Source organism: Taudactylus pleione, unplaced genomic scaffold (genome assembly GCF_031769625.1).
Source record: "Taudactylus pleione unplaced genomic scaffold, aTauple2 ptg000835l, whole genome shotgun sequence".
Lineage (NCBI taxonomy): Eukaryota > Metazoa > Chordata > Amphibia > Anura > Myobatrachidae > Taudactylus > Taudactylus pleione.
The window spans coordinates 790,249-802,904 of record NW_028285237.1 but is presented as its reverse complement, the minus strand read 5'-3'; the positions used below and the strand labels follow the sequence as shown (position 1 = coordinate 802,904).

Here is a 12,656-nt window from a genome sequence, read left to right as displayed (position 1 = left end):
ATTGGATTTCTTTTGTATATTTTGTTATGGAATTCAGAGGTCGTCTTAGGTAGAAACTCTTCATAATGAAGAATGGCGAAGCCGTTCCGGATTGGATAGAACATTCTCTAGGTGTTCTCTAAAAGACTGTCAAAGGAAAAAAACAAAAAAACAAAAAAACAACAACAAACTTAAGTACAGTAAATGCTAAAGGACCGTTGTATGACCTAGAAAAAGAACCCTTACCTATTTGCTGGGAGCTTAACTTTACTGGTTCCGCATCAAGTGTGTCACTGTTATATGCGCTCAAGAGCTTAGCTTGAAGTTCTCTATTTTCTACTTCTTTCATTTGCAATTGTGCCCTAAAGGAAGTGGAAAGTAAGGTTAAACTATTTATTTCCATAACAACATCTGCACAACTGTCGCCGTTTGAGAATATATATATATATATATATATATATATATATACACACATACATACATACATATACACACACCCACACACACATATAAATACCTTAGTTCCCCAATGAGCAGCCCGCTGTTATCCAGATCAGAATTATCTACATCTTCCAAGACATTACCTTTTTTACACTTCAGAGTCACCTGGTCATACTGTAAACAGCAAAACATAAATAGACATGAAATCCTCATTAGACCATTCTGCGTATTTGTTAGCTATATTAATTTTGTTACAGACAATGTAATCAACTACAGAATATCACATGAGTAGAGAAAGAGATATAACCAGCAAGATAACCGCACTATGATAAACAGTGTTTGTTGTGGCTACATAATGAGTAAATTAGAGACATGTGATTTTGTTTTTTTATTGTTATTACACAGCACAAATCTGTTTAGACTGATCAATTCAGGATAGCTGGATAAACAGCCAACATAGAGCTAGAAAAACCTGCACAGCCAGCAATATATTCTTTTACATTTGACATATGACAACATCACATCTGTCCATTCTAACCACCTGCACTGGCCATCCAATGAGGTCCTTACAGCAGGAAGAAAAAATATCATACACTGGTCTTGGGGGCCTTTATTGCCTTGTTCTTCATTAAAGATTAGTAGTTACAAGTTGCACAGTGGTTACCATTGTTGTCTCATAGCTCTGGGTCCATGGGTTTGATTTACATTACAGCCTTATCAAGTGTGGAGTGTATGTCCTTAGGTGGGTTTCCTCCGTGCTTCCGAATCATCCCACAGACCTTAGTGTGTGTGCGTTCCTATGTAGTAGGGAATATAAATTGTGTGCTCCACTGGGGCATAGACTCTATAAAGTGCTTTGTAATATGTAAGCGCAATACATTTTTGGATACGGTGGGATATTGTCCCTTTTCATTCCTCCCGGCGTGACCAAGATTGTCATAGGCATTACTGTGCGCTGCATCTTGCTGTGACTTTAGCTGGGTACACTCCATGACTGTGCGACCCAGTGAGCGGTGTAATGGTACATCACGCACGGCAAACACACTGCACGATCCACTGTATGACGGAACAATGTATCTTTACATGCTGCATGTAACAGCACAGCGTCGTTCATTGCATCGCCCCATCTGATGTGCAGGACAGCAGATGGAACGATGCAATGAACTATGGCCGGGAACATTGGATTGGGCGTGCACACTACATGATGTGTACGATATATCGTTCCGATCCGCGTCAGGGTCAAGTGTACCCAGCATAAAGTTTAGTTTTGTACATTTTATTTATAGTTCTTTATATAGAGCACACATATTATAGGACCTGAGTAGAAATCGACCCCAAGACCTCAATGCTGTGAGGCAGTAATGCTAACCATTACTCCAACTAGTGTTCTTTCTAGCACCCTGCATTTGTTAAAACCTGTGCAGTTCCTCTTTCCTGCCTGGGGTGTCACTCTGCTCTGGTGCTTCTAGCACACAAACTGCTGAATGTCAGCAGTTTGTTACATCAGTTGAGTGTGCTAGAAGCACCAGAGCAGAGAGTGACACCCCATGCATGATAGAGAAACTGCATGGGTTGTGACAGGTGCAGGGTGCTAGAATGAAAACTATCCAACTATGCTACCAATGCCATGTACAAGTCTTCTTTAGCTGTTGCCTACTGTACTATGAACCACTGTGGCAACTGTAATCATAGATGTGCTATGTTACCCTGTAATGTTTTCAAAATGTCAATACTCCTCCTTTAAGAAAAAAATTAAAACAGATACGATGTCAGCTACAAAAGGGAAAGAGAGGAAGGAAAAGACAGCTAATACCTATTATATACTAACAGAAAAGGCAGTTCACTGATATTTTTTTGCTTTGTATCAGAGTTTCTTGTGCACACAACAATAAGTATTTACCCAGCAACGGTAACGCTGCGAGGTGTACAGGGAGCGAGCCTAGTGCAGTCTGAGAGCTGGATCTGTAAGTACAGTATAGTGGGGCATTCCAACTAATGTGCTCATTGCCAGGCCAGCTTCCTCTATTGCTGTGCGGTCTGCTGGAAGCCTGCTATAGAGAAATTATATCCCACTGAATACAATTTTCTCACCTGCTGTTTTTCTTAATATAATACAAGCCACTATGTAGTAAAGCAAAAACAAAATAACAGGTGATATGTCATTTTAAAATACAAGTTTCTTAAATATAAGAGAGCTAATCTTTAAAATTGGCTCTAAATTAAACATGTCAAACACAGTTTTAAAAGGATTTAAAAAGTTGCAGTGTTGACCATTTTATTTTAAATTCCAGTGATATATTAGGTGCCTGAATCTTGCCAGTTTGTAAGCATATGTTACTTGGTATTGTCTTTCTACACTGAAGTGGCAAAAGTCACAGAATAGCAGTATGTAAAGGTATTGGTAGGTGGAGTCACCCTACTGTGACATCTTGGAAATGCCCAGACCTGCATCAGTTGTAATTGGACATCTTGTGAGCCAATCTGAACACCAGCTAGGCTGCTCCTGGCAAGGCGTTGTGAATTTTCGGAGTTCAAAGGGGCACGATAGTGGGTGCCCAACAGAAGGGACATACCATTTCTGAAGTTGTGCGGACATTCAATATTTCTTGATCTATGGTGTCATGTATGTACCGGGAATACCTCATGGAAGGCATAACAAACCGTACACAGCGCAGTGGCTGACAATGGGTGCTTAATGATCGTTGTCCGTGGTAACAGACAAGTGACACTGGCTCAAATCACATCCACATACAATGCAGGACATACCAGACGCATATCCAGCAGGACAGAACAGCGTTCTTTAGCCTCCATGGGATATGGGAGCCCACCAGAGTTCCCCCTCTTAACACGACGACACTGGACACGGCGCCTCATCTGGGCTCGTGACGTGGGTAATTGGACCCTGGAGGACTGGCAACATGTGGCATGGTCCAATGAGTCACAGTTCCAGTTACTTAGGGCTGATGGTAGAGGTCAGTTGAGGTGCAGACCCAATGAGGCCATGGACCCCAGTTGTCAACAAGGCACCGTCCAGATCCAGACTATTGGTGGTTCCTTAATGGTGTGGGGTTTGTTCACGTGGCATGGTCGTTGGAACACGTCATTGACCAGTAATTGCTAGGTTACATTGCTTGATTCCATTTGCAGTCTTTTATGGACTTCATGTACCCCCACAACGATGGAAAATTCCAGCAGGATAATGCACTGTGTCATCGATCCAAAGCATTCTGTTCCGATGAATGGTGTGGCCACAACGTTCGCCCGACATGAACCCAATCCAGCATTTATGATATGTGAAGAGGTTCATTTGCACCCAAGATCCTCAACCTACAAATATCAGGGAGCTGTGGGAAGCTATCCATGCGGCATAGGTCAACATCACTCCAGAGGTCTTCCGTCCACTTGCGGAATCCCAGAGGTATTAAATTCAGCATGCTGTTTAGTCCGACTAATAATTTCTCCTCGCACCCTCCTGAGGGTGCGAAGAGAAATCCGACTAAAGTGCCGGCCGCGAGGCTGTTTTCCAGCTTAGCGCGGCACTAAACAGTCTTGCAGCTGGCACTTTAGTCGGAGGAAGCCGGTTCTCGCGACTGAGCACTCAGGTTAAGTTGCGAGAACCGGTATTCTCCAACTTAACTGCTTCCCAACGTAAACATCGCCGTGAATTGAATAGCTTTGGGAGCTCCCTCCAAGTGCTATTCAACTCCCGGTGAATTGAATCGCCCCTATGTCTAGGCTTTGGCAAAAAAAAATCTGCACTTGAAATGCAAATGCATGGATTACATGCATTAGTAGTGCAGGGGGTTAAAGACATTGGGGCTTATGTACGTGTAATAGGATGCGAGCTGCAGCCGCTGCGGGAACTCCTGCGAGTCTACCTGTATTCTTGAAGCAGCAATAATTTTAAAGACAAAACAAGCTTGGTTTTGCTTTTAAAATGTTTGCCACTTTAAAAATATGGGAAGACTTGCAGGAGTTCCCAAAGTGGCTGCAGCTCGTGCCCTATTACATAAGCCCCATTAACTTTTATGTGGGCAACAAGGGTACCCCCTCTCTTTCTAGGTGGTGGGGTTGGGGAGTTAGAGAAGCTTAAAGTCCTCGACCCAACCACTTTAATTCTTTTTATTATTATTGTCTCAAAAGTGACACACTCTGACGTCACCTGCCAACGTGACCGGGTGGCTGCCGTGGGTCTCCACCAAATCGAAAAGGATTTCAAGACATTAGCCGTGTAAATTGGCCAAAAAAACTAACAGTCCTTTCTCTAAATCCGGGTTACTCCACAGAGGGGTATCCCTCATACAAAACAACTTGCATGCTACACACACCCTCAAGCCTCTTTAACCAGGTCATTCTTATACAGAGGGAGACCAGAGATTCTGATGAAAACAAAGTAAGTGTGGTCAGGGTTAGGAGGAGTTAAGCGGCCCATACATGGTGCGATTTTTTGCACATGCGTACGATTTCTATCAATCATAACGATCAATCGTGCACATCGTGTGTTGATTCTGTATGTTTACGATGCCGATGCGCGTCCCCGCCGTCGTATAGCTGGATCGTAGATCTTACTGCAAAACCGTAAGATTGCGATCTATTGTGTACAATAGATGTATGCATCGTATCGTATGATCGGAACGATCAATCGTACACCATTTGACCACATCGTATGAAGAATTTCTAGGTAAGAATTTTAAGGAAAATCGTACATCAGAAAATCGCACCGTGTATGGCCGGCTTTACAGTGGTTATAAATCATGTATTGTGTCCTCTCCCCTATAATCCAGGATAACTGTACTGTGAATTAGTCTCACCTTCAACTGTGATACTGGCCTGATATTACCAGACTTAGACTCACAATGTTTTATATGGTTAATGTCTTCAATCTCAGCAATACGCTTTTTTAATTCTTTAGTCTCATATAGAAGTTGAATGTTTTCTTCAAGCACTCTCTCTTTATTTTCAAGTTCACTCTCAAGTCTCAGAACTCTCTGGTTAGACTGAGCGAGGAGTGAAATAAGCTCTGCAGTTTTCATATCGTTACATTTCTGCTTCTGTTGTTCATCAGTCTTTTCCGACATCAAGTTCCTAGAGTGAGGGAGGAAAAACACATTCTATATATAGTGATAAGTCTATATTTTCCCACTAGAGTTGACTGAAATGATTACAAACGGTAAACATTACAAAATGGTAATAATGTCTCACTGCTTACTGTACCTTAAATGCTCTCTCACATTTTCAAGTTCATTTTCCAACTTTGTAAATTTTTCCTGTGATCCCTCACGTTCTTTTTCACAGTTTTGTAAGTTCTTATTAAGCAAATCTCCTTCTGCCTGAATCTTACGAAAATAAGACAAAAATTATTAGCATTTTCTACAGTGGAAAACTTATTTTATCTCATGGATTGGGCATATCAATGCAATAAAGATGAATGTTCTACCAAAATTGCTCTATTTGTTTCAGACACTAGCTGAGGTGGTACCCAACTCAAGTCCTCAACCAACTCCAATCTTTATATTGTAAATTCGTATGGAACTATAAAAGATCCTGTATATGCCGGGATATCTTAGCTAGACGTTCATCAGAAGGAGGTCTGGGTTTGCCTCTGCTTCTGTGGTATTATAAAGCATCGCAGTTGAGTCAGTTGGTAGCCTGGCATGCTCCTAGATTTACTAAACGCTGGGTTGACCTCGAGAATGCTTTAGTGGGTTTGATTCAGTCTCACACTTACCTTGGTTACCTTGCAAATTCAGACCTCGCACTGCCCTCTCCATACCAACGGTAGCTCTAACACTCTTCATATGGGATAATCTTAATAAAAAACTCTCTCTCTCCACATACCCATCTCCTCAGAAACCCATATGGAACAACCCTTCCTTCCCACCAGGCCTCTCACCTACCATGGCACCTGCCTGGTCCAGGGCAGGTATACCCGCCTCCGTCACATTATAGGACAATTTACCCTGCAGTCATTTAATGATATTCAGGAAAAACACGTCATTCCTAACTCGTTACACTACCAATATTTGCAAATTCGCCACTTTGTCACCTCTTTATTTTCCCACTCTCTCACCTCGAAATCCTTCTCCTATAGAAAGATATTGCATACATCGCTCTACTGACAAGGGTACTATATCCTTTCTTTACCATTCTATTTTGACACCGGAATCCCCCCTACTCTCAACACACGAACTTGCATGGGAGGCTGATTTGGGACACCCATTAGGTGATGACACCTGGGAAGCAGTACTATCTCTAAATGTTCCACTAGTGTGGCAATCAGAGAAAATTCATATAAGGTTTACACCAGATGGTATTTAGGGCCTGATTCAGACCCGCTCACGAGCGCTATGCGCTCGCAAGCGGGTTGATGGTGGTCCAGTGCCCATGCGCACGACGGAGCTGGTGTGCTGTCGATGTTGAGTGACAGCACGCCCCCTTTGGTGGGCGGGCCGGGGGTGTGGCTGCCCAGACGGAGGCGTTCCCATGGGAACGCCTATCGTCTGGGGCCGGCCCCACTGACATCACAAGTGATGTCAGTGGGAGTGCTTTCGGCTCTGTTAGAGCTGAAAGTACTCTAGGGCTTGCGGCAACGAGATCCTACAACAACGGTCTCGTCGCAAGCCCGATGGTCGCGATGGTCTTGACCATCGCGACCATCTTCCTGGCCGCTCGCTAAAGCGGTGGGTGGTCACCCACAGCTATGCGAGCGGCCAGGATCGCTCTAAAAAAAAAAAAACAGAAGGCCGGCCCTGATTCAGAGCGAGCGCTCAGTCAGAGCGTCCGGCTCTGAATCAGGCCCTTAGTCCCAGAACGACTCCATCATATGTTTCCCAACACCTCTAACCTGTGTGGCAATGTGGTCATGTCGGCACATTTTTTCATGTTTGGTGGTCCTGCCCAAAAATTATCCCATTCTGGAATATGGTTCGCTCCCTTATATTGTCTACCATTACCCTACCTTCCTCTCTCTCCCCCGCCAACCTAATACTTTGTGTCCCGGTTTCCAAGGACACTAACAAACTAGTTCTTCACATCTCCTGTGCAGCCAAATACCAATTGGCACTTAACTGGAAAAAATATAACAAAACTCAACCAGAACTTTTAAACAGAATCTGGTTTGTATCTAAAATTGAGTATACTACTAGCTTATTGAATAACAGTGCACAAATTTCATTCAGTATGGTCTCCCTGGTACTCCTCCCAGGCGGTTACTCTTCCTGGTCTTACATGATCCATGACCCCTATCTCTGCTCCTGATGTTTTAATCTATTATTTTATATTATGTTGTCCCGACTCGCTTACACTCCCCCCTCCTCCTCTTTACTTTCTATCCTTCCCCTTTATTTCAAATATCCTCTAACTGAACTTTATTTTCTACCACATCTTATCAAAGTTTTTATGAATATTTAAGATGTTATCTCTCTCAACTTCAATTTAGCTGAAGAATATATATATATTTTTTTTTATTTTCTCTATTATGATACCACAGGTTTATTTTTTCCATATAGTTATAGATATATATATATATATATATATATATATATATATATATATATAGATAGGATAATGTATTTTTTGTGATACCGAATTGTTGTTTATCTCTGATAATCCTAATAAAAAATAAAAATAAATATTGTTAGCATTAATCTTATATATAAAATTCATTGGTCTGTTTGTTGTCTATCCGGTTATGCCTTTGGACATCCCTGCACCAATTGGGATTGACCAAGTTGAAACCTGGCCAGGTTTTAGGGGGGTTAGGGCCCCGGTCGGAGCTCTTGTTGGTATATATGCTTTGGCAGAACTTTGACCCAGGGAGCTTGGAAGACATCACATAATTTGGATGAAAACTTCAGAGTGATAACATTGGATCCCAGAAGACATAATAGGGAGTTGAGATTGCGGTCGGACCTCCTGATGGTGTACACTGGGAAGAACTGTGACCCAGGGAGCCTGTTCTGGGCTTTCCACTGAATGGATTTGGACAACTTAGGACAACTTCACATAATAAAACTTAATAACAGAGATTTAAATCCGGGCAACGCCGGGTACTTCAGCTAGTACCCAATATTCCATAACCATTCCCGCATTATCACAAATCAAAGGTTATGAATAGACCATGCAGATAACAAAAGTAACAGGATTTATCCTAACACTTCTACAACCCAATTTTAACTACTTCATCTACTTCTAACCTCAGCTCCAAATACACAGTCATACTCCTCTATTAAAGTTTTTACTTGTTACTCCTGAGATTTCTTCATGTAACTTGTCTATGCATTTCATTCACACATCTATAAATTTATCAATAAAATACTATAGGAAATAGCCATCTGCTTAAACCACGGGTGTTTTAAGAAAAGAGAGGGCCAGTGTGCAGCCTCTGTGTGGGCCCCCTCCTCTCTGGCAACGCAGCAGGTTCTGGCTTAGTGCCAAAATCTACTGTACATGCACGGGTCTCCTGGAAAATGGTGTTTTCGCCTTATTCCCAGAGACATCTCTACTGCGCATGCGCAAGTCACCAGGAAGATAGCTGAGTCAGCACTCTGGAGACTGCGGAGAGATAAGTATAAGTATACATGGCAGCAGGGTGTAGACTTCCCTGGACAGTGCTTGGTGTGCACCGCAGACCCTGCACCCATTACAGATACGCCATTGGCTCAAGCTCCCTCTAACGTCACCCTAACGCTTTGTGTTTATAGACACACTTTTCAGAATTTAAACTAGGGGTGAGCGGGTTCGGATTTCTGAAATCCGAACCCCCCCGAGCCCCCCCGATCCGAGTCCGATCCGAGTCAGGCTCGACTTTTCCCGCCTGACTCGGATCTGAAATCGAGGCAAAACGTCATCATCCCGCCTTCCGAGTCTCGCGGGTTTTGGATCCTATATAAGGTACCCGCGTCGGCGCCATTTTCTCACTCGGCTGTGGACAGTGAAGAGGGAGGGTGGGAGTTAGTGCTGTGTAGTGTAGTGTAGTGTAGTGCTGCTGTTGTCCACTACTTCAAAGTCCATAGGGGCTGGCTGTGTTGTGCTGTGCTGCTGTTGTTAATAGGGGCTGTGTCCACTACTTCAAAGTCCATAGGGGCTGGCTGGACTGTGTTGTGCAGTCAGTTCTCCATAGGGGCTGTGTCCACTCCAAAGTCCTGTGCAGTGTCCCAGTCCTAAAGGGGTGCTGTAGTGTTGTCCAGGGGGTGCTCTGTCCATCAGGGGTGCTCCCCCCAAGTGCTAAAAAAATAATATATTTTCTGTGTTTGTGAATTGTGTGCGCAGTAGCCGCACGTGCATCAACAAAGTAGTGCCAAGCGTGCGCCTGTGTCATAAGTAAAGGGCCGGCTGGCTTGACCGTTAAAGGGTGCTGTAACCCCCGAAAGTACACTCCAGTCCAAACCAAAAAAAAATTATTTTCTGTGTTTGTGAATTGTGTGCGCAGTAGCCGCACGTGCATCAACAAAGTAGTGCCAAGCGTGCGCCTGTGTCATAAGTAAAGGGCCGGCTGGCTTGATCGTTAAGGGTGCTGTAACCCCCGAAAGTACACTCCAGTCCAAACCAAAAAAAAAATTATTTTCTGTGTTTGTGAATTGTGTGCGCAGTAGCCGCACGTGCATCAACAAAGTAGTGCCAAGCGTGCGCCTGTGTCATAAGTAAAGGGCCGGCTGGCTTGACCGTTAAGGGTGCTGTAACCCCCGAAAGTACACTCCAGTCCAAACCTAAAAAAAAATTATTTTCTGTGTTTGTGAATTGTGTGCGCAGTAGCCGCACGTGCATCAACAAAGTAGTGCCAAGCGTGCGCCTGTGTCATAAGTAAAGGGCCAGCTGGCTTGACCGTTAAAGGGTGCTGTAACCCCCGAAAGTACACTCCAGTCCAAACCAAAAAAAAATTATTTTCTGTGTTTGTGAATTGTGTGCGCAGTAGCCGCACGTGCATCAACAAAGTAGTGCCAAGCGTGCGCCTGTGTCATAAGTAAAGGGCCGGCTGGCTTGACCGTTAAGGGTGCTGTAACCCCCGAAAGTACACTCCAGTCCAAACCTAAAAAAAAATTATTTTCTGTGTTTGTGAATTGTGTGCGCAGTAGCCGCACGTGCATCAACAAAGTAGTGCCAAGCGTGCGCCTGTGTCATAAGTAAAGGGCCGGCTGGCTTGACCGTTAAGGGTGCTGTAACCCCCGAAAGTACACTCCAGTCCAAACCAAAAAAAAAATTATTTTCTGTGTTTGTGAATTGTGTGCGCAGTAGCCGCACGTGCATCAACAAAGTAGTGCCAAGCGTGCGCCTGTGTCATAAGTAAAGGGCCGGCTGGCTTGACCGTTAAGGGTGCTGTAACCCCCGAAAGTACACTCCAGTCCAAACCAAAAAAAAAATTATTTTCTGTGTTTGTGAATTGTGTGCGCAGTAGCCGCACGTGCATCAACAAAGTAGTGCCAAGCGTGCGCCTGTGTCATAAGTAAAGGGCCGGCTGGCTTGACCGTTAAGGGTGCTGTAACCCCCGAAAGTACACTCCAGTCCAAACCTAAAAAAAAATTATTTTCTGTGTTTGTGAATTGTGTGCGCAGTAGCCGCACGTGCATCAACAAAGTAGTGCCAAGCGTGCGCCTGTGTCATAAGTAAAGGGCCGGCTGGCTTGACCGTTAAAGGGTGCTGTAACCTCCGAAAGTACACTCCAGTCCAAACCAAAAAAAAATTATTTTCTGTGTTTGTGAATTGTGTGCGCAGTAGCCGCACGTGCATCAACAAAGTAGTGCCAAGCGTGCGCCTGTGTCATAAGTAAAGGGCCGGCTGGCTTGACCGTTAAGGGTGCTGTAACCCCCGAAAGTACACTCCAGTCCAAACCTAAAAAAAAATTATTTTCTGTGTTTGTGAATTGTGTGCGCAGTAGCCGCACGTGCATCAACAAAGTAGTGCCAAGCGTGCGCCTGTGTCATAAGTAAAGGGCCGGCTGGCTTGACCGTTAAAGGGTGCTGTAACCCCCGAAAGTACACTCCAGTCCAAACCAAAAAAAAATTATTTTCTGTGTTTGTGAATTGTGTGCGCAGTAGCCGCACGTGCATCAACAAAGTAGTGCCAAGCGTGCGCCTGTGTCATAAGTAAAGGGCCGGCTGGCTTGACCGTTAAAGGGTGCTGTAACCCCCGAAAGTACACTCCAGTCCAAACCAAAAAAAAATTATTTTCTGTGTTTGTGAATTGTGTGCGCAGTAGCCGCACGTGCATCAACAAAGTAGTGCCAAGCGTGCGCCTGTGTCATAAGTAAAGGGCCGGCTGGCTTGACCGTTAAAGGGTGCTGTAACCCCCAAAGTACACTCCAGTCCAAACCAAAAAAAAATTATTTTCTGTGTTTGTGAATTGTGTGCGCAGTAGCCGCACGTGCATCAACAAAGTAGTGCCAAGAGTGCGCCTGTGTCATAAGTAAAGGGCCGGCTGGCTTGACCGTTAAAGGGTGCTGTAACCCACAAAGTACACTCCAGTCCAAACCAAAAAAAAAATTATTTTCTGTGTTTAGCCGCACGTATATATCAAATCGATATAACATAAATGGAGGACCAAACTTTCTCCGATAAAAATAAAATAGAGAAAGATCAAGAACCACTTCCTCCTAGTGCTGAAGCTGCTGCCACTAGTCATGACATAGACGATAACATGCCATCAACGTCGTCTGCCAAGGCCGATGCCCAATGTCATAGTAGAGGGCACATACAATCCCAAATGGCAAAGTTCAGGAAAATGACCTTGAAAAAGACATTTAAATCAGCTGAAGAGAAACGTAAACTTGCCAATATGCCATTTACGACACGGAGTGGCAAGGAACGGCTAAGGTCGATCCCTAGTATGTTCATGACTAGTGGTTCAGCTTCACATGACGATGGAAGCACTCCTCCCACTAAAAAAATCAAAAGAGTTAAGCTGGCAAAAGCACAGCGAAGAACTGTGCTTTCTAAGAAGATATCACAAATCCCCAAGGAGAGTCCAAGTGTGGTGGTGGTTGCGATGCCTGACCTTCCCAGCACTGGACGGGAAGAGGTGGCTCTTTCCACCATTTGCACGCCCCCTGCAAGTGCTGAAAGGAGCACCCACAGTCCACTTGCTGATATGCAAATTGAAGATGTCACTGTTGAAGTACAACAGGATGAGGATACTGGTGTAGCTGGCGCTGAGGAGGAAGTTGGCGAGGAGGATTCTGATGGTGATGTGGTTTGTTTAAATCAGGCTCCGGGGGAGACAGTTGTTGTCCGTGGGATGAAAAA

General features: G+C 44.2%; 1 protein-coding gene across 1 annotated transcript in view; it reads right to left on the bottom strand.

Annotated features, from left to right (window-relative positions):
* The window catches only part of CCDC18 (coiled-coil domain containing 18), an 80,734-nt gene that overhangs the window by 44,301 nt on the left and 23,777 nt on the right, over positions 1-12,656 (bottom strand). Inside the window, exons 8-11 of the mRNA XM_088458474.1 lie at positions 5,635-5,756; positions 5,232-5,505; positions 497-594; positions 226-341 (exon numbers count right to left, since the gene is read on the bottom strand). Of these exons, the coding sequence (XP_088314600.1) occupies positions 226-341; positions 497-594; positions 5,232-5,505; positions 5,635-5,756 (610 nt within the window). The remainder of the gene's footprint in view (positions 1-225; positions 342-496; positions 595-5,231; positions 5,506-5,634; positions 5,757-12,656) is intronic.